Source organism: Hemicordylus capensis, chromosome 2, assembly GCF_027244095.1.
Source record: "Hemicordylus capensis ecotype Gifberg chromosome 2, rHemCap1.1.pri, whole genome shotgun sequence".
NCBI lineage: Eukaryota > Metazoa > Chordata > Lepidosauria > Squamata > Cordylidae > Hemicordylus > Hemicordylus capensis.
In genome coordinates this window covers 417,719,061-417,742,761 of record NC_069658.1, presented here as the reverse complement: position 1 = coordinate 417,742,761, position 23,701 = coordinate 417,719,061, and the positions used below count along the sequence as shown (strand labels likewise).

At 43.9% G+C, this 23,701-nt stretch overlaps 1 protein-coding gene across 2 annotated transcripts; it reads right to left on the bottom strand.

Annotated features, from left to right (window-relative positions):
- Nucleotides 1-1,360: 1,360 nt before the first annotated feature.
- Nucleotides 1,361-22,740, bottom strand: TRIM25 (tripartite motif containing 25). 2 transcript variants are annotated; one of them, XM_053297782.1, is made up of 9 exons: nt 21,940-22,740; nt 20,039-20,134; nt 16,827-17,060; nt 15,607-15,763; nt 14,057-14,125; nt 12,265-12,357; nt 9,332-9,358; nt 6,803-6,907; nt 1,361-5,705 (listed from the first exon to the last, which is right to left on the bottom strand). In XM_053297782.1, exons 1-9 carry the CDS (start codon nt 22,549-22,551, stop codon nt 5,158-5,160), a joined length of 1,941 nt encoding a protein of 646 aa, XP_053153757.1. In that variant the 5' UTR covers nt 22,552-22,740; the 3' UTR covers nt 1,361-5,157. The 2 variants fall into 2 exon arrangements, with proteins under 2 accessions (XP_053153757.1, XP_053153758.1); XM_053297783.1 differs by lacking the exon at nt 6,803-6,907.
- Nucleotides 22,741-23,701: the final 961 nt, after the last annotated feature.

Here is a 23,701-nt window from a genome sequence, read left to right as displayed (position 1 = left end):
ACTGTGAATTTAGATCACTCACTATGGCAAGTGGATTAACTTCTAAGTTTTAAAATATAGTATTTATCCACTAGAAAAGGAAATGAAATACAGAATATTTGCAGCAATTACTATGTTTGCTGGGGGTGGTAGTGTCTTCTTTAAAATACCGTCTTTTCACATGCATGCATGCACGCACATGCACTCTATTCTTGAATAATTCTAGAACCATGAATCCTTAGTGCTGGCATTTTCTCCTAAATTATCTCCTTCTTTTCAATTAGCTTTTATTATTTTAATGGAGGATCCTCCCTCCCTCCCACAGCTTTTTGGACTTGCTCACGTAATTGCCTATATTTTATGTAAATGGAATTGTTACACCGTAAAATGATATACAAATGTGTCTACCACATAAAGTCCAATAAAGAGCTTGAATAAACCTATTATGTACAATGTAACGGCATCTGATAGCAGCCTGGGAAACACAGACCTGACAGATGCGGGCCCGTGACAAGGCCTGAAAAAAGTGAATAGGGAGGGCTCCAATAGACCACAATTAATTGACTTTTAAAATAACTCCTTTTTTCACAGTTCTACTTGGCTGAGCAAGATTCACAAATTGCTGTCTTGAACTTTTTAATGGGACAAAATAGCTGCCAATGAAAGTCTAAATGACATGGACTTTGAATGGGAACCATACAATGACCACACCGTGACATGTTTTTAACTGACATATTGATTATTTGAGGAGTAGCAGCCACTCAATTGAAGACCGAGAAGGAGCGGGGCGGGGGGGGGGGGGAGGAATGGAGAAAAGTTGTGCACGTTCTAAGGTGGTTGAAGTCATTTCACATTAGGGAAGACATTTTAAAATATGTTTATAAGTATAAAAAGCAAGTTGTGATAAATGCTTCAGTAGAATTTCTTTTAAGTACCTGCTTCTAACGTAGTAACAAACTCAGGTTTTAAAAAAAACTATGTTATCATATCAATACAGAAGTAGGTAATGCTGCACCAGGTTGGCTCCAAAAAGGAAGTGTAAGGAATGTGCAAGCTCACAGGGTGCTTCCATTATCATGACTGTGGTTATATTTGAACCAGGGGGCTTCCTGGTTTAGAGCTTGATTTTACAATGCATAAAATGGTTACTGAGAAACAAACCCCACTGAGTTCAATGGGGCTTACTCCAAAGTAGATACTTCGATTGTCGGCTTAGCCACTATAATACCTCAACATGTTAGTTTTGATGCAAGGTCCTTGGTTTCAATTTAGCTCCCTTCCAAGTACATTTAATTTAGGGATTAAGTGTGTCAAGTCACTTAAAGCAATTTTCATCCCCATGTGGAGGCACCATACATGTTTTCAAACACATCACTCCATGTTAATGATCATAATTAAACTTTATTGAAGATTTAGTGAATTGAGACCCATTAAGTGAAAGACCAAGTTAGGTGGTCTCTAATATATCGCAACCTTATGCTTGATATGGCAACAAGACAACTACAGACTGAGCAATACAGCAAATACAAACACTTGGCAAATAGACAGAGATCTAGGATGCTGGGGTCATTAATTTTTAATCTCAAAGCAATCCACAGATCTACTTGTTTTGACAACTTGCTTGAAGTAAACACATTCATTAGATATTTTACAGACTACATACATAGTTTTAAAGATTACAGAGTGAAGCAGCAAGCATTGATCCAAACAATTTAATTTTTTTAAAAACCCGTGTTACAAAAATCTTTGCAGGCTGAACCTCTCCAAGAACTTTGCTAACACCAAGATTTTCAGATCATTTCCTACCAAACTTTTTAAACATGTGCTAGATCATCATCAAGTTAACTATGTTTCCATGTAAACACAGCCATTAGATAAGATATTGCTGTATACAAAGATTTTCAGCTAGACTGTAACACAACAGATCTCCTTGGACACTACTGAACTAAAGTCAAGCACTTCAAAAGTCTTGGTGAATTCAGCAGGTGAGTTTTACATAATGCTTGGCTCCCTTCCACAGAAGCTAGAAGGATTTAAATATACTCAACTTTGGCTAGAGGATATCTAGGATATCCAAATCCATTCATATTGTTCAACTGCATGTCCTAGTAGAGCAATACTATTACTAATACTAGTAGAGCAATACTATCTTTGACTAAGAAACAAGCCTGGTTGTCCATTAAGAAATAGATTATCCTTCAACTGTTTCTCAGGATTATTGACAAAAGTCAACCACTACCCAAAGGACAATACTGTACCAGGCCAAAGACTAAAAGCAGTGAAGAGAAAAGTATCTGACCTATCTAAACATATTAAAATTCTCTAGGAATCCCAAAGATAATTTCAAGCATCTTTAAAAGATTCATTCCAGCAAAATCAAAATATTTCAATACCGATCAGGAAAATAAAAATAAAATCATAACCAAAGCCCAAAAGGCACTTGGCCATCAGTGAATTCAACACAGTGAATGCTATTTCAGATCACACGAAAGTTGGATGAAAGGAATGGATCCACTGTGCCTCATATTTGATATAGGATTTACTTTAAGCACATGAAAAAGTGTGCCTTGTTCCCATAATCATTTGCAGAATACAACATGCCACTCCTTTATGGGAAGGTGGCCCAAAAGCATTCATAAAGAATAGTAAGTAGGCCTCTTTAGGAAATGGACAGAAACCTTTCTTCATGAAGGGAGAAGTCTTAAAAATCCTACAACAAATTAGCAACGCTTATTGTGAAGGAAATAAGACTATAGAGCTCCCAATTGCCAAGAAGAGGTGTGTTATACTGGAGAAGACTCTATTACACAGAGAAGATTCAGTTCTCACATCTCCATATTACTGAGGGATGAACATGATCACAATAGCTTCATAGGCCACTCTGTCTACCACTCAATGTTTTTAACTGGTTCCTATTCATATTCCACACACTATGCAGTTCTGACATGGCCTTCATCTTTTTATGACTTTCCTGAATTATCTTCCATTTAATGTTAAGCATCCCATCACTTTTTCTTGGAGTGATCAACTGGATCTTGGTCAAGCCAACAATGCAGTTCTCCAAGTTCATAAGTGACCTGTGTGTCCTGGATTTCAGGAATATTTTCAGGGAGGTTCGGAATATGAAGTGCACTTGGCATACCAAGATGTGATGCCACCACCCATTTTTTCACAACAATTCTGTCCCAACTGTGTCCTGTAACTGGGATCCCTTATTTGACCTTGTGGATTGACTCGTTTTAAGTACACAAGGCCAGTTTACTGAATGCCCCAATTCAAGCATTCCTCAGAATTGTGTCAAATTTGACACAGAACACAGCACACCTCAGTTCTCATTTTACTGAAGCCTACACAGGACAGCATGTGAAGTTTCTAAAATAGAGCACTTCATAAGTCACAGTTGGTCAAGCAGCTTTCCAATTATTTGTGTCCTGGTCCAAGAAAGGCAAGCCAATTCTTGTTGACTATTGGTCAATGGCACAAGACCTACAAGATCACAGGACTTCAGCTGTGCCTGTCTGCTGGTTTTCTAATCCTCTTTAAGTGAGGAAAAAGCAGCAAAATTCTCAGTTGCTTCAGATGCACAACTATTATAATTATGCTGCATTAGAACCCAGAGGAAAATTCCAAGTCTCAAAAAGGCTAAACACACTATCCAAGAAGTCTTAACTCTACGGCTTCCCTGGCTTCTTTCCCAGGCTGCTGCCCTTAAAATAATAATAATAATAATAAAGTGGCAGTACACACGTTCAGTATGAAAATGCCAACTGGAAAGGACTGCCCAGAGACATGGCTAAATTCAGCAGGTGTGCAACTTCCAAGGACTGTGGAAAAACCCCAAGTAATCTTTAAACATTTGGTTCTACAGCAAAGATCACACAGGATGAATTGAATGTTACTAATGAGAGAGATTGAACCAACTCTGCCAGTAAGTAAGTAACACAATATTCAGGTGACAAGATTAGCTTGAAACATTCTACCTTTTCACCTATAATCGTCTATCTCCAGCATGATGGTGAAGATACAAAGCTCTTCAAAGACCAAAAGGAGGAAGTGAACTTCTTCCCATCCAGTGGCCAAACACATAAAACTGGATAAATTAGACTACATTAAGATTTTACGTTCATCCTTTTCAGCAAGGGTCGCTAGGTGAGGAAACCCACCAATGGGCTAAGCATCTCTTTTCAAGCTTCCTGTTTTTGCATCCAGTATATTATTCAACATCCTCACTAGCTTCAGTTCCTTGAGTCCAAAGAACTCTAATGAACCAAATTAAGCCAAGAGGGGCTTATTATGTGGGCCAAGAGGAACTTCCCTATGCCTTCACAGACACCAAGCAATGGGTGTAGGGAAAGTTCTTTTAAGAACACTGGTAATTGCCAGAGGCTCCAGAATTCCAAGTTTTACTTGACTCCTAGAAGTGCCCCTCTTCTTTCCCAACACTGCCAAATCCTATCTTCCTCCATGTGCAGTATTTGGAACAAGACCAAAAAAGCAGCCTTACCTCCTTTATAACCCAATCAGGTTCTCTTAACGAGACACAAGTCCCTTATCGCATACTGCACAAGAATCAGAACAAGGATTCCAAATCGGGTTTGGAGGGTCTGCCTGCACATTGTCCCAAAAGGATCCCTTGCCCACCATATTCACACAGTGGATACAAAGAGTTCTAGACTGTGCAGTGTACATGGGAAAGGCAGAAAAAGGGACACAAACCACATTTTCTGTGTTGCCTTTCTGGTTGTACATTAAGACAAAGGGGCAGAGGCACTTAATCACACATGCCCCAATTTGCCTGCCTCTCCAGACCAACATATAAAGACCACAGTGGATCAGGAGCTCAGTGGACATGATGTTTGCAGCCCATCAAGTTGTCCATGGGTAAGTCCCACTGAAAAGAGCAAAAGGGAGTTCCACAAGAACATTTTTTATTCGGCTTGTGCAAGAGATTCTTAATGGGTTGTGCTCTTGGCTCAACAGCCCCAGAAAGCAAAGAAACAAAGAGAGCTTCAAGGACAGGCAACTTTGCTTTGAATGCAAAAGCAAGCAACACACACACACACACACACACACACACACACACACACACACACACACACACACACACACCCATAGTTCTGGTTTCAAGAGATATGTTAGCATGCAGATGCCTTGAGCACACAAGTGATGGCGTGCCCTTCATCTCAGATTGAAATTTTGGTTCCCCTGGCAGATTGTTATGGTGGTCCCACTGGAGAACACCCAGAATGCAGGATAGAGAGCTTCAGTGAAGTGCGCTCGGAATTTGTAGAGGACGCTGGTTTTCTCACCAACGCCAAAGAAAATCACAAAGCCACCATCGTAATTCAGTAGGATACCAATCTTCTTCACCTTGGTGTTAGGCAGGCACTTCTCCACGTCATTGTGCCAGGCCGATACTTTGGCATTGAACCACTCAATGCACCACGAGAAGCTGTTGCGCCCCAGACGGCTCTCTGCCCCCCGCCGTGCCATGCTCCCATAGCAGATGCCAATTCCACAGAAGTTGTTGTGCTCCATCTCCACTTCCCAGTAATGGATCCCTCTCTTGAAACACTGGAAGCCCAGCACTTGGGAGCAATAGGTGAAGCGCTGAGGATGGTGGTGGTAATTCTGGGGGGTTTCTGACACTGCCATTTTGGTGTTTCTCTCTAGTAGGATCACTTTGTTATGGGCAGTATTGAAATCCAGAGTGAATTTTGTAGCAACTATTGAGAAATGGATGCATGGAGTAAGTGAAGAGGACCACATTTACTGATTAAGACAAACACGATATAATAATAAGACAAAACAACATCCTCAGAAAGAATAATAAAAGTGTCTGAATAAGACAAACACAGTATCTTCCCCCATTAAGATAATCGGGGAGGTCCAGTTACAGTTATTACTGGTTCGTTTGGTGGCAATCCAAAAAGTGAGCCTTCTCTAGGGTTCTGGAACACACTCAGGGCTCTGGAACACACTCCCAAATGAAATCAAAACCTCCCCATCTCTACTGTTTTTAAGTGACTATTGAAAAACACACCTATTTTATCAGGCTTTTAGTTAATGTTTTACTGGTGGTTATTTTGTTTTGAAGGTTTTAATTTGTAAACCACTCAGAGATTGTATAAGGAATGGGTATATTAGGTGATAAATTTAAAAAAGAAAAAAACAAGGGGGGGGGGGGCGGAGAGGGACCAGAGCGTGATAGTCTTACTTCTGGTTATTTGAAAGAAACCAGTGCACTTCACTTTGCTTCTCAGAACCATTTTTCTCAGATCACATGCCGAACCAAGTCAACAGGTACAAACAGCACTGAACGTTAAATACTTAGGAATGGAAGCACAAGTACCAGCACATTAGAGAAGTCAAGCCTTGAAAAAAAGATGCTGAAGACCAACCATGTTAAGCCATATTTTGGGGGCTGTACAAAGCTATGACCTCTCTCTCACTCCAACCTCAAAAGCATGCATTTTCCTCCTCCCACAGCAAGTCAGAATGCCTGTATCCTTTCCATTACACTGATCTTCATACAGGTTTTGCTTCCACTGCAACACTGTCCCCAGAGCAGTGCTTTATTTTCTCCCTGTGGGAATGAATGACAGCTACTTGTGGATTTGGTAGAGAGAGTGTCCATGGAGGACATCACTGAGGCTTAGCCTGCTCCATATCCCTAGTGACCCCAGTCATTAAGAATCAAGCTTGCACAAACCCATCCTGTGTTCTGCTTCTGAGTCACACTGGAATGTGACACCACGTTAGGAGGGTGGGACAGAATGCCGAAATTTATACGGATTAGGTTCTATCAAGCTGAGTCACTTACACTGCATGAGTTCCTCTCTTGATTTAGTTAAAAAACTTTCAAGGCTCCCCAATGGACTTGTGGCTCCCCTGCTGGAACTTCGTCCTCTCTGGTTAGGACTTGGATCTATATTTGGGGAAGCATAAGGAAAGACACCATGGGGTTGAAATGTTGCCCAAAAAGCATCTTCCAAGCCAATCCTAGGCACTCACAAGTTTGTTTCTATTAAAACTGGTTAGACTAAGAGTCTTGTGGTATCTTAAGGACTAACATTTTTTGTAGCACAAGGGTTTGTGAACTATCGTCCACTTTGTCAGATTGCTGTAGTCCACAAAAGCTTATGCTGGAAGTGTGGCTCTTTAAAACATGCCACAAAGACCCCTTTTTTTGCTGCAACAATCTGCTACCCCACTGGAAGAGATTTCAACAGGGCTTCCTTCCATGTCATTGTGCATAGAATTTCACTCCAGTCCTACTGTTCAAAGGGATGGCTGACAAACTCTTGAGGCTGTTCTCATGCACAGCCTAACCTGGGCTAGGATGCATGAGAGAATCACCAGGATCATGCCCAATCCCAGCAGGGCAGCGCCACCTAGCCCCGCCATTTATCCCGGCTGTTAGCCAAGGTTAAAGGAGCAGACACTCCCTTACCCCAGGCTAACTGCTTGTGTGTTTGCTGGGACTATGTTTAGCCCCTGTGGACACAGTGATGGGCACCTAGTGCCTCTTGGAGGGAATTCCCCAATGTAATGCACATATTGTGCATTGTATTGTGGGATTCACAGAGGCCAGAACAACAAGTTCTGGCCCCGGATCCCTCCGCCCTGCTCCGTGCTTCATGGAGCAGGGCTGCTTGTGTGGGAGTGTGGAGCGGAACACACTCCCACCACCAATCCCTCGATCATCTATGGGGAAGCTAAGCTTTTGGGAGCCTTTCCCACCCATCCACTCTTGATCAAGAGAATCACCCCATTCTATCCTCCAGTTTGTCAGCCTTCTTCCAAAGAGCAGGATTGGCCAAAGGGGGCCAATTATTGTATTGCCCATGCTAGTATAACTCCTCGCTAACATGCATTCCCACCTTCCAAGGAAATCTCTCTAGACACTCATGCCTGCTTTGCCTAACCACTGCATGGCTCTAATGCTCCCTCTGGTGGCTCACGCTATGAAAGAAGCCTTGGTTTGTAGAAACCAAGGTGGGGGAGAAGAGGAAATTAAGCATCTCTCTGCCATGTTAGGTACCAAGGAGTCAAACTACCAAAATGAGTACCTCTTTCTGTTTAAGGGTTCAGTTGTGAATCAGGTTCAAAATCACCAAGAGATTTCAGGTTTGGGTTCCAATAATATACTGACAAAACACTGAACTGACTTTTGGGTTCAGGTTCGGGGAAATGACTTGACGAGCAAGCCAGAGGTTCTTCGTTTGAATCCCCACTGGTATGGTTCCCAGACTATGGGAAACACTTATATCAGGACATTATAGAAGTGGGAAAGGTGCAGAAGAGGGCAACCAAGATAATCTAGGCCTAGAGCATCTTCCTTATGAGACAAGGCTACACCACCTGGGGCTTTTTAGTTTAGAAAAAAGATGACTGAGGGAAGACATGATAGAGGTCTATACAATCATGCATGGTGTGCAGAGAATGGAGAGAGATAATTTTTTTCTCCCTCTCTCAAAACACTAGGATCAGGGGTCATCCCATGAAAGTGATTGCCAAGAGGTTTAGGACCAATAAAAGGAAGTAATTCTTTATACAACCCATAAAGTTATAAAGAGGAATTGAGCAGGATAGAAAAAGAAGGAGACAAAAGCTCTGTGAGTTTTTTTAAGGGGAATCAGGAAAGGAACAAAGATGACCAAAAAAAAGGAGAAAATTGTAGGAGCTCTTCCAAAGCCCTGCTTTCAGGAGTGAGACAGTACTGGAACTGGGAGGTGCCTACTCCCAGTGCATCATGGGGCTCCCTAGCAGATTGACATTCAGCCCTGTCTATGGCAGCAGCTTTGCAGCATACCCCACTCTAAAGGATACCCTCCTACAGTGAGGAAGAACCAGATTTCACAGATCCAATTATCTCTGTACCAGTGTTCTCATTCCTGCTAGCCCAGCCCATCACACATTACACATATGGGAGTACATTTTGCTGATGTCAGTGAAACTTCCATTCATCCACTGCAGAAATAAGGTTAAGAAGACGAACAAGTTTCAAAAGACAGTCAACAGCTCCCTCCGGTGTTAAGCATTCATGTTGGACATGTCTATCAATGTCTATTAGCTATCATGGCTAGACAGAGCCTCAATGTTGGGAGGCAGCATGCTACTAAATACTAGTGGTACTGCAAAACGTTCAGAGGACAAATTGGAAACAGATTCTGGCAGCTTCATAATGCCCACCTCCTCTGCAAGGTAAGCATTACAATTCAGAAGTTCTTCCCACAGGCTCAGCGTGGTTTACAAAAACAGTCATCCAAGAGGGATTCACAGCCTTAAAACAAACAAACAAACAAACTGGGAGAGGGTTGGGTGTTGATTCTTGCATGACTGAACTTACTGCGTTTAGCAGGTCTTCTTCTCTGCTCTAAAAAAAAAGAACAATACCTAATTTAGAGGAAGAAGATGGAAGAACATTTCAAAATTACTACCTCAGCAGATGCAGAGAATAGGGTATCAGCATCTAATGCCAGACATACTAACATTGAATGTGGTTCACTGAAGCCTATTTGTCAGGGGCTAAAAAGGCATTTTATGACTTTGATAGTTGTAAGCAATAGGTTGATTTGTAAAGGGGATGTACCAATGCCCATCTGTACCTAGAGACACCAAGTCAAAATCCTGTATTTGCAGAGTGAGTTGCAATAATGCAAGGGACATGCAATTTGTATATGCTCAGGGGCATTTTTCTTCAACATTACACAATGCGGTCATTCACACAATCAAAAACTGTATTCTACCCAGGTTTGGGAGCGGTGTGTGCTCCCAATTTTTGCTTGTGTGGAAGCGAGGTAGGAGAAAAACCTGGGTAGAAGCGACTGTGTGCAAGCGAGGTAGGAGAAAAACTTGGGTAGTTTTTCCTCCTACCTTGCTTCCACACAATCAAACATTTGGAGCACACACAGCTCCCAAACCTGGGCAGAAAACTGTTTTGGGTTGTGTGAATGACCTCTACATCCAGTGAGGTCATGCACATCAGAGAGAAGCCCAGAATGAGATGAGCTAGAACCTGTTCTGCTAGCTTTCTGCTGACAGGGAACATTCAAAGTGTGATCTTCTACCTGCAGTGAAGTGGCAGTCTAACACTTCTTTCTGCTCACGTGGAAATGATATCCTGAACCAAGATCAAAGCTTACTTCTTGGTTTACTTTACTCAGAGTGAAAACTTCTGCTTCTTTAGGCGAGACCATTATTTTCTTAATTAACCATTATCTACTTGTTATGATAATCTTAGATTCCTTGCTGTCTTGATTAAGTTTATTTACTCAATCAGTCTGCCTTATTTGTAACCTTTCAAACTCTGCTGGTTCTTATAAGTTTTCCTGTGTATTGAAAAAAATAAGCTACTTTTCTTCATTATGCTCTTGTGACTGGCATGCTTCAAAACTATCAGTAGGTTTGATTGCACAAACTTGATTCTGGCAAGTTTGTGCTAATAAGATACAGAGAAATGGGGCTGGTGATGTTTGGAGATCCACTTGAACTTCGCAAGCAGGGAGGTTATCTAACCTAATCAACTACTACTATGATTATTTATATACCAATTAACAAAAAGTTGTCAAAGTCAAGAGAACATGGATGATGCAATAATGCAGCCACATCAATAAGTTTGAATATACTGATGCAGAACTCCTGCATAATACATTCTTGATAGGGATTTTGCTGGAATCAGGCATTACTAGAGCCCCATTCACATGTTATGGTCAACAAGTATGCAGTGTACACAGGCATAGTTATTTACACATTATACTGAACACAGGTATTGCATTACACTTCCTATCTGTACCATGCATTGAGAGTCCTGTATCCAGGTTCACTTTTAAAGTGAATGCAGGTACAGTCATTAACACAAAAAAATGTATGAGTGTACAGACATCTATACAATCATACAATGTAATGTCTGAATAGGGTTTTTATCAGCAGGAACTCATATCATCTATGCTGAAGCGACTGCATATGTGCTGGCATAGGTGGAATTAAATGGGCTAAGCAAGCAACTCTGCCCAAGAACACCTGGACTCCGAACAGGGACAGGGCAAGGACCCACTGCTGAATCAGCAGAAATCCTGCCTTTATTGAATGGCACCATGTTAACACTTTAGTTTGCTGGAATTAATGATATAGATGATAAACATCATGCCCACCTAGATATTGCCTCCATGCAGTGACTTGAGGTGGACTGAGTTTCACACAAATGTTTATTAAGATCAAACTAAGGTGTGTCCCACCCAACCATCTGACTCATAAGGCTGACCTATGTCCTACCACCTACGAAGTAGTGAAGAGGCCCACACCATATCCAATCACCTTTGGACTTCTCCAAGCAGCACAGCCAAACACCCATTTATTTGTGTAGTGCTATCAGCATACCAAGTACCATAAATAAGAGAGAGCTCTCCGCTCCAAGGAGCTTGCAATCATAGCTGTACAGCTTGACAGAAGCTGTCAAACATGCTGGGGTGGTGGGGGAAGAAATAGGAACTGAGTTGCAGGAACAGAGATTCAGTGGCTCTGACAAGCATTCCATTTAACAACACAGAAATTCATCATTTAGGCAGGGAAGCAGTGTAACTTCCTCAAAATTAGGAAATATTTCAGCACCAAGATGCTAGCTAATGGCTTTAGAGTTCACAGGGAAATACTATGTTTTGGAGTGTTATTTTAAAAATGTGTATCAGAACCAGATGTGACCAGAAAGTCATCAAGTATAACTGTATGCCCAGAGACAAACAAAATCCACACTCCCAAGACCAGTCTTCACAATGCAAGACACAATATGCCACAAAAAGGGAATGCGCACATACAAATAACTGCAGAGCAAGCAACTCTAGTAGAACCAATGTTGCAAGATTGGTGTTAGCGCCCTCTCCCTCCTCCAGGCTCTGGGGCAGAGTGCCTGCAGTAATCCATGCAGCCTGCAGAATTACAGAACCCCAAGGCAGTGGTTCCCAACCCAGAGGCCTCCAGATGTTGCTGAACTATAACTCCCACCATCCCCAACTACAATAAATTGTACCTGGGGGTGATGGGAGTTGTAGTTCAGCAACATCTGGAGACCTCTGGGTTGGAAACCACTGCCCTAAGGCATGAACATACTGACAGGGACTACTCTCCCAACCCCTTCTGTATGCTCCTCTGCAGAGCTTCTCAAATTGAAAGGACAGAATCCTTCAGACATATGGCTATGTTCCCCAATGAAGCCCTCTTGCCTCTTCTCTTGTTTCAAGGGTTCTGCTTATGTGCACAAAAGCAAACAAATCCGCTCTCACTTACTAGTGTCTGGAGCAATGTCTGGTGTCGGCAGCAATGCCTCTACAGTTGTGTCCAGCGAAGATTTTGGAAGGGGACTGTCCCCCTTTGGAGCATCTTTGGGACGAAAGAAGGCAGGAAAAGAAGCTTGTGAAACAGAGTTCACTAAGAATGAATTCTGCATTGCAAGACCCATTGCAAAAGACCTTGCTTCTGAAGGATAGCAAGTAGTCATTACTTAGCAATAGTGAAGCAAATAAGACAAGTGTCCTTTCACACATAATGTAGCAGCAAACTCATACTTGCCACCAGGAGTACCTTATTAAGAAAGCCATTTCCAGTCTTATTACAATAGTTACAGATTCAACGGCTGACAACCAGGGCAACTGCTGCCTTTTATTGCTTATCCTCAATGTTTGGTACTCAAACATTGGCAACATAGTTTTGTATGATGGCATTATATGGTATGGTATGATGGCATTATAATAATAAACCCCTGCTAACTGGGCAAAGAGGCACCTTTTAATGTGGTGGTTCTCTTTATTTAGCAGGGGGAGAGTAACTGGCCCTATCCACCTCCAGCACAGTACCTCCAGTGACTGTTGCTGGTGTGTGTCTTATGTTTTTTTTAGAATGTGAGCCCTTTGGGGACAGGGAGCCATCTTATTTATTTATTAGCTCTCTGTGTAAACCACCCTGAGCCATTTTTGGAAGGGCGGTATAGAAATCGAATTAATAATAATAATATTAATAGCAGTTTTATTTTCAACCCCCTTCCTAATAATCCCTAGCATGGAATTGGCCTTTTTCACAGCTGCAAGAGTCAACACTTTCAATGAGCTGTCCACCACAACCCCAAGACCCCTTATGCCTGCTTATGAGAACAGCCTTAAGATATACTGACCACTTGTGCAGTACCAAATACACAGCATAACGTACAAATGCTAGATATATGAACTTATCTTACACCTTTCCCACATAAACAGTTCCCCAGCTTCCTAACTTGCACCATCAACAATTAAAGCAGTTTTCCAGAATAGCGTCTTTAGAGTGTTGGAATTGATATGAAGGAGACACTGAGGTCATGCACGAAGACCTCGCCAGGAAGGGTGGGCAGGCTGTGGGGAAGGCAGGAACCTTCTCAGATGAGCACTTGCCATCCTCCACTCCACACCCACATGAGCAGTGGCATGGTGAAGTGGGAGGCTGGGAGCAGGACCCCACCCGCATCCCAGGGTGCCCCAAGGCATAAGCACGGCGACTGCTCTCCTTAGACTAGCTGCTGTGCTCAGCGTGGCCGATTCTTCTCCAGCTCACTGCTGGAAATGGCGGTGGGCCAGGGGGAAGCGGTTTAACCTGGCAACCATCACCCAGATGATCGCCAGCCGACGTTAAGCCAACCACAAGTTTGCTTAGCCTCAGCTAAATCCTGGGTTAACAAGCGAAGTTTGGCATGGATGCAGTGCCAGAAGCAACCTCAATCCCGGCACTTCACATGCATAGCCTAACCCAGGCTGGGCTGCCCTGGTTAGGCTGCATGTGTGAATATCCTTATTGTTTTGTGTTATTGGTGTTTGTGCGTGCATGCGCACATACAAACACACCCTTCGTTTTTGTCACTGATCAGACAGAATTTGGAAGGCTTTGTAGCACTCCAACAACCTGCAGACACTGTGGGCTGGAAGGGAGAAGAAATGAACATGTACAACAGCATCATACCATCTTCCAACCTCTTAGAAACTAGTCTGCCTGCAGCTTGTATTTATCACCATGACAGGAACTTGACAAGGGTTGCATGCTTTGCTTATGTACTTACTTGATGCTGCATTTTTTTTTCCTGGATAAGATGGCTGGGCCTGTGTTTTGGATTTCCACTGGTCACTTCCTGAAAGTATAAGTATACAGGAGTTTGATCAATATTCATTACATTGAACAATACAAGGTACGCACTACAAGCTTTGCCTTGGACTCTCCATGTAAAAAATGCCATATGGAAATGTGTATTAGGTGGAGTAAGTTACAGATCATTGGTCTGTTGCCAATATCTTATAGCTGACTTTAGGATAGTGGAAGCCAGCTACTTGTTATGAATTCAAGTCCCTGGGTTTGAATATACTTTTGCAAGGTTTCTTCAGCTGTAACAGGTGGTGTCATATGTTGTGGCCCGATAGATTTTTTCATCAGTCATGAAGCAAACCGCTATGTAACTTGGAAAACTCTCATGATTTCATAACTATCTCTGCAAGAAACAGGCTAGCTTTGCTTTGTTTCTCCTCTCTGAATAAAGCTGACTATCCTATACAATATCTAAATTCTCTGTCTCAATGTCTGTGTATTTGCTCTCTTATAAGGGAGGAAATCTGGTGCCATGTTGCACAATCCCTACACTCTACATCATAGACAAGTAAGGCTTTTTCCAAACAGGTAGGACTCAAGAAGGAATAATCCCTTCCCACTCTGTTTTATGGTTTGTAATTTGTGTGTTGTACTTGCCTTATTCTGTGTCCACCCCAAGCTCTGTAAGGGTAAAAAGTGTTGCTACCTCTGATAAGCCGCTCTGGTAAAACTTGTCAGGGGCAGAGTTTTGGAGGGAAAGTTGTAAACTGTTACTATTGTCTCCAGGGTGCTTTCCAGACTGCACCCTGGAGGAATTGGTGTAAAATCCCATGGCTTTTATCCAGATGTTTTGAAGCCACCATGGGATTTAACACCACTTCCTCCCAGGAGAGAGCAAGAGAAGGGGAATTTCCACATGGGCACCACCAGGCCTCTGGGGACTTGCTGCCCACCACACCTCTCACCGCCACATGTGAGGCAGATGAGGGAGACTATCAAGTCAAATCAGGGAATACTATCTGGAATTCAGAAGGATCCAGGGAACCTTTACAAGTTTCAACTCAATAGTGCTCTGACTTTCCATTAATGTGTAGATTGACTGATTGATTGACTGATTGACTGACTGACTTGACTAAGTGTTGCCAAGTCGGTGTAAATTAAAATACTTAGAATAAACATTTGTTAATATTTTGATGTTGAGAGTTCACCTGGACCTTTTTAAAAAAAATTATTGTTGCAGAACTTCCAAACTAGAAGCACAACTCCTGATTACTGGAATTGAGAGGTCTATTTCTGCCTCCCTTGTTTATGACAAGCCCAAATTACAGGCCTCTTTAACTGTGTTCTAAAGGGAGCAATCCACAGCATGATAGCTCAGGAGACCCTGAATATGAGAACACTAATTCCCATAATTGGCACCAAATTTGTCAGTCTAAAATTTCACATTTATTTTTTAAAATTCCATCATCCTGTACATAATACACAATAGAAATGCCAGTAAAAGCTTAAGAAGAAATTTAAATGAAGCACCTTCCATTTTCTTCTCTTGGGGCTGAGTCAAAAATTGTTTCACATCTTCTTTAAGGCCAAAGGCTTTTTGATAAACCGTGTGTATCAAGTTCTGATCCAAATCTACTTTGGGTTTGAATACATCTTTGATGGGTAACTGCCGCAGTTTCACTGCATTCTGAAATAAAGCAATAGAACTCTTGAACATTTACCCTCTACCCAGCAAGGAGCCCCATTATCTCCTGACTCAGGGTTTCTTAACCTTGGGCCCCCAGATGTTGTTGGACTACAACTCCCATCATCCTCAGCCACAAAGGCCATGTCTGGGAATGATGGGAGTTGTCGTCCAACAACATCTGGGGGCCCAAGGTTAAGAAACCCTGTCCTAACTGAAAGGGAGACATTACATTATGGAGCAGAGAATAATGTCTTCCAGTATTTGCACTAGCACAGTTGAAGTGATTTTTTAGCTGTCCTCCAAGTCTTGCTCTAGAACAAGGAGAGCAAAGCTAGCTTATTGAAGCCAAACTAAGGCTGCAGTCCTAATACACACAGTGAATAAGCACTTTCCACGTTTTTATAATTCTTAAGTTTTTTGCTTTAAGATTTTAATTTGGAATTTTAAAAGCTAATTTTGATTGTGGTTTTAGCTTGGGTTTTAAAACTTGTTTAATTTGGTTAATTTTATTAGTCTGATTTTATATTGTAACTGTTTTATAAATGTTGTGAGCTGCCCTGAGCAGTAATGTACCGAAGAGGCGGGGTATAAATGTTTTTGGGTTTTTTAAAATTTTCTTTCATGCACAGAGATTGTGCTGCAAGGGTCACTTCACACATTACATTTTCTCTAAAACACTATCATGTATGAAAAAGAAAGCCATGCACACTGATCCACATTGTCCTGTATGCAGAATCACATTAAAATGGCTGCTAAAAATCTACTTCTAACAATCGTCGCCAAAGATATACATCTAGTAAAAAAAGATTTAAAACATGATAGCATACATTATGTTTGTGTGTTCAGAACATACATTTATAGGGAAATATCACTGTCAGGTCAACAGATAAACATTTTATGGGCCAAAGAGTCAAGGGAGGAACACCAAAGGTTAACTCCAGCTCTTTATTCTTGCTTGGAAGCTACTCTCGACATTAAGAGAAGAAAACACTTTCTTGAATGGAGTCTAGAAATCCTTCATCTGTGTACATTGGGGAAAAAATTCAGTATAACTGAGACTTACCCTTAAAAAGGTGATGTCATCATCTTCTGTCAAGGCCATTTCAATCTTGTCTCTCTCCCCCTGGATTTCATTCTTCTTCTTACCCAGGACTTTATAGACAAAGTCATGCTTAGCATGGACTCTTGTCCCCTCTGCTTTGACCTTCTTTATTGACTCTTCTTCTTCTTGTTTAATCAAAGCTATAATTTCCTGGAACTCTGAACTCAGCAAATCCAACTTCCGGACAACTATGTCCTAAAGAGACAAAAATTATTTTGAAACCATGGTTTGAGAGGTTTTGAGGCTGAAAGATAGCTCCCCAACAGTTTGTGCAGCTCAATGTGGATTGATCTAATACAGCAAGAACATAATCACAGAGAAGCAAGATGGCATTTTTAGTGTATACAGGAGACCCTCATTATACACGGATTCTATATCTGCGGTTTTGCATATTCACGGGTGTCTAATTGACACCAGGATTCATTATCCATGGATATGAAAGGGTTAAAACCAATGTATCTGTGGTTCCTAGAGGGCTGGAAGTGACCGCAGAAGTCATTTCCAGCTGCTATTTTGTGGCTCATTTCAGCAAAAAAAAAAAAGGGGGGGGGGGTTTCCATGATTTTGGGCACCATTTGGGGGGCATTGCTGGATGCCAGGAGACCTGTGGAGCACAGTAGGGCACTTTATTTGGCCAATCTTTATGGGTTTTTTTTTGGGGGGGGGGTCTAAGAACCTAATCCCTGTGTTCCCATAGACTCAATATCCACAGTTTAATTATCCGCAGTAATATGCAGGAACCCCCACGGATAATGTGGTCCACTCGTACTGAACCGAGCAGGGCTGTACAACTTTGGCCCTCCAGCTTTGCTTTTCTTTTTAAGAAAACTACAACTCCCTTAATCCCCAGCCACACTGGCCAATAGTCAGGGACTATGAGAGTTGTAGGCCAACATCTGCAGGAGGACCCAAGTTTTGTAGCCCTGGATAGAGTTTTTGGAATTATGTTATTTACAAGACTCAAAATGCATTAGATATTTTACAGAAATATTTTGTATGTGTTGGGTTTATAATAAAGGCAGTTTATTTCTGTTGTCAGAGTAGCAGGGTTCCATTATATTGCAGACTTCTGTTATTCCCCATATGGCCAGCTAGATTTTTTTAATCAGGCTGAAAGTGAAGTTTAGTCTTGTAGACTGTTTGCTCACCTACCTTTAGCTCAACCACGATATTAAAGAGGGTTTAAAACAACAGATTTAACACTAAAGCAAGGTAACAGGAAAGATGTCTGTTGCTATGGCTCTTTTCCAGAAAACCATATTCAGAAAGAAAATTTGTGAACACAGTTTTAAGCTTTTATTCAGAAGAAACTTCAGATATCAATATTGATCAGATTTCAAACTTCAAATGAGGGTATCCATATCACAATATCATCCATCTCCAAACCAGTAATGCAGATAAAATGTAAGCTTTCCATATCCTAACTACTACAGCATTTTTACATTCTGAGTAACTTAGCTATCTTCTCTCAAGATAGGGAACTCCTTTGTTTCTTTGCTGACTTTGGGCTTCTTCTCCTTTATTCAAATTCAAGACGCCAAAACCTTGTTAATTCTAACTACTAACTCTCAACCTCCAACAATTTCTTTTCTTCCCTCCTCCTTAAACCTATGTTCATCTTCTCTCTTGGCCACTTGAGGTTTGAAAATAGATTTACCATCATCCTCTGCTCCTTTAGCTATCTGTCAAATCAGACACCCCTAATTTGCTGAATTCATATATTTTTGTTGTGCCAATTTGCTGACTACTTAGCATCTATCATACATATTCTAACCTCATCCTCTGTCAGGACACTGGGCCTATTGTAGGGATATCCACTACCAAACTTTTCTCTCCCCTCCCCCGCCGCGCGCCTCTCTCGCCCGCCCTGCCGCTCCCCCCGCACGCCTCTCTCGCCCGCCCTGTCGCTCCCCCTCCCGTGCGCCTCTCTCGCCCGCCCTGTCGCTCCCCCCCACGCGCCTCTCTCGCCCGCCCTGCCGCTCCTCCTCCCGCGCGCCTCTCTCGCCCGCCCTGTCGCTCCCCCCCACGCGCCTCTCTCGCCCGCCCTGCCGCTCCCCCTCCCGCGCACCTCTCTCGCTCGCCCTCGCTCCCCCTGCGTGCCTCTCTCGCTCCCCCTCCCGCGCACCTCTCTCGCTCCCCCTCCCGCGCACCTCTCTCGCTCGCCCTCGCTCCCCCTGCGCGCCTCTCTCGCTCCCCCTGCGCACCTCTCTCGCTCCCCCTCCCGCGCACCTCTCTCGCTCCCCCTCCCGCGCACCTCTCTCGCTCGCCCTCGCTCCCCCTGCGCACCTCTCTCGCTCCCCCTGCGCACCTCTCTCGCTCGCCCTGCGCGCCTCTCTCGCTCGCCCTGTTGCTCGCCCCCGCACGCCTCTCTCAATCGCTAGAGTCTGCAGCCACCACCGGTCGCCAGGCCAGGCCCGCCAGCGTGGGCCGGCCAATTCTCCTACTCCCCTCTCCCCCAAGCCTTCTGCCTCAGTCCACTCCCCCCCAATCCTTCTGCCCCAGCTTGCTCCCTCCTCCGTTTCCACCTCTTTCTCTCTCTCTCATTTGTGCTCCCCCCACCTCCGCTTTTTAGCCTGCTTGTGTTTTCCCTGCTGGCCGTTGCTGCTGCCACCTCCTTCCTCCAGTCCCTGGTGCGTCGGGTGGCAGCAAAGTGTTCAGCCGGCTCCTTCCTGCATGGTCCTCCCTCTAGAGCATCTTCCGAAGCAGCCAGCCATTTGTCTCTGCCCAGCCAGGCTCCACCGCTTTCTCTCCCCTCAGCTTCCCCCCTCCCTTCTGCCCCAGTCCGTTCAGTTCTCCTCTCCACTTGCCTGCTTTCCTTCCTTCCCTTCCCTCCCCTCCCCAAGCGGCCACTTCCCTATGCGGCCAACTGCTGCCCAGCCAATCCGGCACCTCCACCACCCAGCCAATCCGCTGGGTTGCCGGGACGCATCCCCACAGAGGCACGTCTACAAGAATTAATATAATAGATAGTTCATAAAATTTATGAATAGGTGACTAATTTAACCAAGGCAGACAGCTCCTTGGTCTATTCTTTTTCAGCCCAAGGCAGGCCATATAGATACCGGTATATGTCTGTGTACACACAAACACACCCACCCACACACCATTTACTCACTCGAAACACTAGGCGGTTATAAAAAGTAAAGAGAAATATTAATAAAGGTGTCTCTTACATTGGTTTGTTTCTGTTCCACTAGTATTTGGTCTGATAACCGGTTAGCCTTCTCATTCAGAGCATAGAGTTCCGTCAGTCTGTTCTTCAGCTGTTTCTGCAAAAGAGTAGAAAAAACACTTTAGAGTACAGGATCAGCCATTTCCCCCTTAGTAACATCATCCCTACTGGCACGCTGACTAAAGTAAAGTGTGCCGGCAAGTTGATTTTGACTCCTGGAGACTACAGAGCCCTGTGGTTCTCTTTGGTAGAATACAGAAAGAGTTTACCATTAGCATCTCCCGCACAGTATGAGATTATGCCTTTCAGCATCTTCCTATATTGCTGCTGCCCAATATACTTGTTTCCCATAGTCTGGGAAACATACCGTACCAGCGGGGATTCGAACTGGCAACCTTCTGCTTGTTAGTCAATTTTCCTGGTGACTCTTTATTCTTCCCAACTAGGTTTTCAAAAATAAAAATTAAAATACAGGTTTTAATTTTTCAGAGTTCAATTCCATCTCAGGATTCTGGGAAAAGGGTCAAAGTTGCAGCCAAACTTTTATTTAATGGGGCATGACTGTAGTGTTTTCAAAATGTGTTTAAGATGTGTCTGCTTCTTAATTTAAAAAAGCATCTTGCAGTATTCTAGAGTTCATAAGACCCTCAACAAAATTCATTAAAAAAAACCAAAATAGGGCCAACTAAAAAAAAGCAAAACAGCCCTTTGTCATCCTCCCAGCAGTATAAATGCCCTTCTAAATATGTAAGGATTTTAACCAACTTCTGGAAAGTCAACTGGCCAGCTGGGCTTTCCAGAGCAAACAGTCCGATATAGGGAGTGCCTTGAGAAGGCCCCCAGATCTAGTAAACTACCTACTGGACCTCAGGACAGCAGCTGCAATCAAAGCAGGGTCTCAAATATTTCAGTTCAGAAAAATAAACTTTTCCAAATTAATAAAGGAAACTGAACTGCAGAGATTTATTCCCACACTGGTGGGAGGAAGTTTGTTGGGGTTTGCAAGGTAGGGGGAGGGAATACTACTTTTTCTCTAGCTTTCAATCTATGCACCAAAAGCAGAAAGACCTGCTCATTCGTAAGTGTATATGGAAACAGTATATGTCCCTGTATTGTCCTTTCCAGTGTATCCATGTCCATATATAATCAAGTGACATTTGCAGGTAGTTTCTCCTTGGGACCGACTCTCACCATCCATTTCCTTAACTTTCCTCCGTACTTATACATCTGTTAAGTCCCTCCCAGCAGGACTGGCTTTGGATCAGGCCTAATTCTCACAGCCATTAGGCAAAGTAGTGAATGTATTCCTGGACTGCACCACTTCAAATAACAAGTGGGGTTTTATACTATTGAGTGCTACTCCTACTCTACACACACCCCTGCAAAGTAGACAGAAGTGCTCTAAAGTAGCTCTTTTCTCCCCATGTTAATATTCAGGGGAGAATGTTTATATGTTGCCAGACCCAGACTCAGAGAAGGCTCCTGTAACCAGATATAAAGGAAAACAGGGCTCCCATACCTCCAATGGTCAAGGGGGTGGGCCGTGGGACAACACAACATATGTAGCTTTCCTTGCCCCTGCCAGACAACCTACACCTGCCAAACACAATAGGAAAATACAACCTACCCTTTCTGCATAATGAGAAGTGCAGGAGCTTTGTTTTGCTTCCCAAATTCTCCACCCTACTTATATCTTTAGAAGTTGTAGAAGAGAAAATATTCCATTAGATGCAGCTTTTCCTTTTCCTTCCAAACAGAGATGGGAGAAGCCACACACATGACAAAATCCTTCCTTTTGTGCAACTGCCAAGGTTCTGGAATTGGCAACCCCAGGCAGCAACTAGGTAGTTTCCTTCCCAACAACAAACACCAGTACTGTATTACAGACACATCCCCTCTCACCTCCTTCTCTTCCTTGGCGTCTTGCAGGGGGATGGTGGCACAAGTCTTGTGCTTCACAAAGCAAAAGCAGCAGATGCAGCTGGCATGTTCCTTGCAGTAGAACTCCAGGAGCTTGTTATGATCTTGGCACTTCCTCTGATGAAGGTCCTTCATGGGCAGGACCAACTGGTGGCCCTTGAAGGCTGGGCTCTCCAGGTGAGGCTTCAGGTGCTCCTGGCAGAAGGAGGCCATGCAGGTGAGGCAGGTCTTGGCGGCAGCGGCTTGCAGGCAACTGTCGCAGGCCGTCTGGGGGGTGCTGCTCAGGCTCCACTTCTTCTCTTCTTCAATCCCCTTGGAAAGGCCCCCGTGGGTGCTCTGGAACTGCTCCACCACCCGGCAGAGCACCGTGTTCTTCTTCAGCTCGGGCCGGCTGTCGAAGATAGTCCTGCACTGGGGGCAGCTGAAGTCCCCCTGGATGCTCCCCCAGGTCATCTCCAGGCAAGGCAGGCAGAAGTTGTGGCCACACGGCGTCGTGACCGGGCTCTCGAAAACGCACAGGCAGATGGAGCATGTCAGCTCCTCTTCCAACCCGGCCAGGGAAGGGACGGAAGACGCTCTCATCAGCTCGGCCATGGCGACAGACACTGAGACTGAAACGAAAGCAGACCGCGGCGACGCAGCAAGGAAAGAGAAACTAGCCGTGAGCGCCTTGCCCCCACTTCCCAGAAATCACGTGGGCGAGCGAGTCACGTGAGAGGCGGTGAGCGGCGACACGTTATCTAAAGCGGAGTTGAGCCTCTCCGGTTCTCAATCTCAACCCATCCTCTTCCCAGCCTGCTGAGTGGCGCGTCTGGACTGTTTCTCTGGACTTTTAAATCTGGGCAGAGAATAATCAGCCATAAAATGTCATAGGGCTAGAAAAAGACACGTCTGAGATGGAGCTGAGTAGCTGCTCGATTTCTAAAAATAGAGGAACAGCCATGATTTTCTCTTTGCCCCAGAAGCCCAGAGGTGTGCATCATGAAAGCAGTACCTGACGTCCAGTCTAATTTTACTCATTTCCCAGTGATGATATGAGGAGGCCAGACTAACTCCATTTTGTGTGCAAACAAGTTGCTCCCCACCCCCACGCCCCGCGCCTGATTCTTTGCAGTTTAAAAGTTGGCAGCTAAGGGCTTGGATCAGAAAGGCTAACAGAAGGTTATAAGCATCGCTGTAACGGACATGCGGGGTGATGCAATGTCTGGAAAAAAGAGGCGACCCCATGCCAGTTAACTATGATTGCATTAACATGCTCTTTTGAACTTGCTGATATTAACACAAATATTTAGGGAGCATTAAGTAATGGTTGGGAGGGGGAGAAAGGAGGCGGGGAAAGCTCGTCATGTGTAAAATGCTGTAATCATTCAAAGAATGTATTAAAAAATCCTCCGAGGAAGGAGGGGTGCGCTTTTGCTTTGTGAAATTATTCCCAAAGTGCCACCTTTGCTATTCTGCAGAATAAACCGGTTTTTGGTTTGGGCCTCCACTCTCTTGGTGTGCTAATTGGACTTGCACGCCAGGCAAGAGCCCGGCTTTCCAGCATAACAGTTTTCCTGGTGCATTGGCTGGGAAAGTCAGTCTTGACCTGCCTGGCCTGATCCAGGACACCTCGCTCCGGCGGATGGCTGAGACAGCGCGCACCGACCTTTTGATCGGAGTCCCAGCCCTCGACCAGCGGCAAAGGCATCCTGGCGGCTGACAGTGCAACACTGCAATACGTGGAGGTCGACGGGGTCGCTGT